This window comes from Myotis lucifugus, unplaced genomic scaffold (assembly GCF_000147115.1).
Source record: "Myotis lucifugus unplaced genomic scaffold, Myoluc2.0 scaffold_1563, whole genome shotgun sequence".
NCBI classification, from domain to species: Eukaryota; Metazoa; Chordata; class Mammalia; order Chiroptera; family Vespertilionidae; genus Myotis; species Myotis lucifugus.
The window spans coordinates 25,494-27,463 of record NW_005872611.1 but is presented as its reverse complement, the minus strand read 5'-3'; the positions used below and the strand labels follow the sequence as shown (position 1 = coordinate 27,463).

Below are 1,970 nucleotides of genomic sequence, written 5' to 3'. Positions count from 1 at the left end.
TGCTGAGACCTTGAATACTGAGGAAGAACCACAGCTGCCACAGAGACTACAAGGCCTCCAGTCAAGGTCACAGGAGACAAATCTATCAGTTCTTCCACTCCTGGTCCAAATAAAACCAGTCAGGTGCCCACTGGCTGGTCTACCATCCCCACTTCCGGCATAAAACTGAGTTCTGTCATGTCAGAAGCCCCAGTCAACCAGAGCCAAGCATATCAGAACAAAGATGGTGCCCAGGGAGGTCTCCATGCGGGAGAGATGGGGGACAGTGCTTCATTCCCCGCATGGGCCATAGTTATTGTGGTCCTGGTGGCTGTGATTCTCCTCTTGGTGTTCCTTGGCCTGATCTTCCTGGTAAGGAACAGGGATGCTCCAGTGGGATGGACCCATTGGCGAGGGAACTGAGGAGAGGTTATGGATCAGAACTAGAGGGGGCAACGAGTCTAGCAGAAGAATCATGGTGGGGGAGGATGGCAATAGAGGGGCAGTGGTGGTGAAAATTATGAGGAAAGACAATAGATGCATGGGACACAAAATATAGAAATGGGGGGAGGGCTGTGGATAAGCAAAAAGGGTGTAGAGGAGGCAAAATTTGATAGAACAAGGGAAATAGGACAGAAGAAGGAATTAGAGAAGAGATCTGGGACTCTATTGGATCAGAGGCTGCAATAAGGATCAAGTTTGGATGGAATCTTGGAAAAGAAACAAGCAGAAGGTCAGGATCAGGGAATAGAAAAGGGCTGAGCAGGGGTGTTGAGGCAGCAAATGGCATGGCAGATGATACTCACTCCTCCTCTCTCCCCCCAATCCCAGGTCTCCTACATGACTCGAACACGGGGTGCACTGGTCCACAACCATGAGGACAATGACCCAGAGGAGGATGGGGGCCCCAATTCTTACCCCGTCTACCTGATGGAGCAGCAGACGCTTGGCGTGGGCCAGATCCCTTCCCCGCGATGATCTTCTAGAAAGCGCCCACCCCCAGTTCTTCCATGCCCTACCCCCTCCTGGAGGAGGAATTGGACTCACTGTTCCTATTTCCTGGACACCCGAAGGGCAAAGTCCTGACAGTTAACAGCATCAACCCTTCATCTGCCGTGTTCTTATTGAGAATGGTCAAGGGAGTGGGCGATAAGCAAGAAGGATGTGAGCTTGGGAGACAGAAAAGAAAGAACCAGTAATAGCAGCAAGTGTTCTCTGTGGAAGATGATGGTCTGAGAATGAAAGTGTTTGATGGACGCTTGGGGTGGGAGCCAATACAGGGCATTGGGTGCTGGGTGGGGCAGGGCAGGTGAGGAAGTTTGGGAGCCTCCGAGGGCAATGCCCAGATCTGTCTTGTCAGATGAGAGGGGAGACGGAGACAGAGCCCTGGGTTTCAGGACCATCGATATCATTTCCACTTACTGTCACTTAGAGTGTGTGAACAGGCTTGTCTCTGTTTCCAGGGTCTGACCCCTTTCTTTTCTTTTTTAAATGAAGAAATAAAAAAGGATCTAAGAGGAAAGGATGACTTATTTTCTTCTCCACTCTCTCCATTCCCAGAAGAAATAAAAATTACAAAAAAGATCATAAACATCTCTCACTGAGATGGTTCTTCCCTCTTCCTCCCAACCCCCTTAGCTTTTCTGTGTCTGTGTGGGCACCTGCAGGCCTGGCTTGCTGGGCTGTGGGCACAGGGATTGACTTGGGCCTGCGCTCTCATCCACTGACACCCACCCCAGACCTTCCTCCATGGTGTTCTCCACCCAGCGTTCATTTTCCTGTCTCTTCCACTGAAAGCCACTCACTCATCTTCTCTACTGCCCCCCACTTCACCCCAGATTCTGACCCCCCCCCACGAGTATTTCATCTGTATGTTTTCTGGATTTTTTTCTCCAATTTATTAAAGCTCTTTCACCTATTACTGATTGAGCAGAGGCGGGAAGGGAGAGTAGACAGATGACAGATAATGTCCTTGTAGCTCTGGTCTTTTC

The 1,970-nt window shown here is 50.2% G+C and overlaps 1 protein-coding gene across 1 annotated transcript in view; it reads left to right on the top strand.

Moving 5' to 3' along the window:
- The window catches only part of LOC102435515 (diffuse panbronchiolitis critical region protein 1), a 2,226-nt gene extending 1,164 nt beyond the window's left edge, over nucleotides 1-1,062 (top strand). Inside the window, 2 exon segments of the mRNA XM_023748591.1 lie at nucleotides 5-351; nucleotides 811-1,062. Of these exon segments, the coding sequence (XP_023604359.1) occupies nucleotides 5-351; nucleotides 811-957 (494 nt within the window). The 3' untranslated portion in view covers nucleotides 958-1,062.
- Nucleotides 1,063-1,970: the final 908 nt, after the last annotated feature.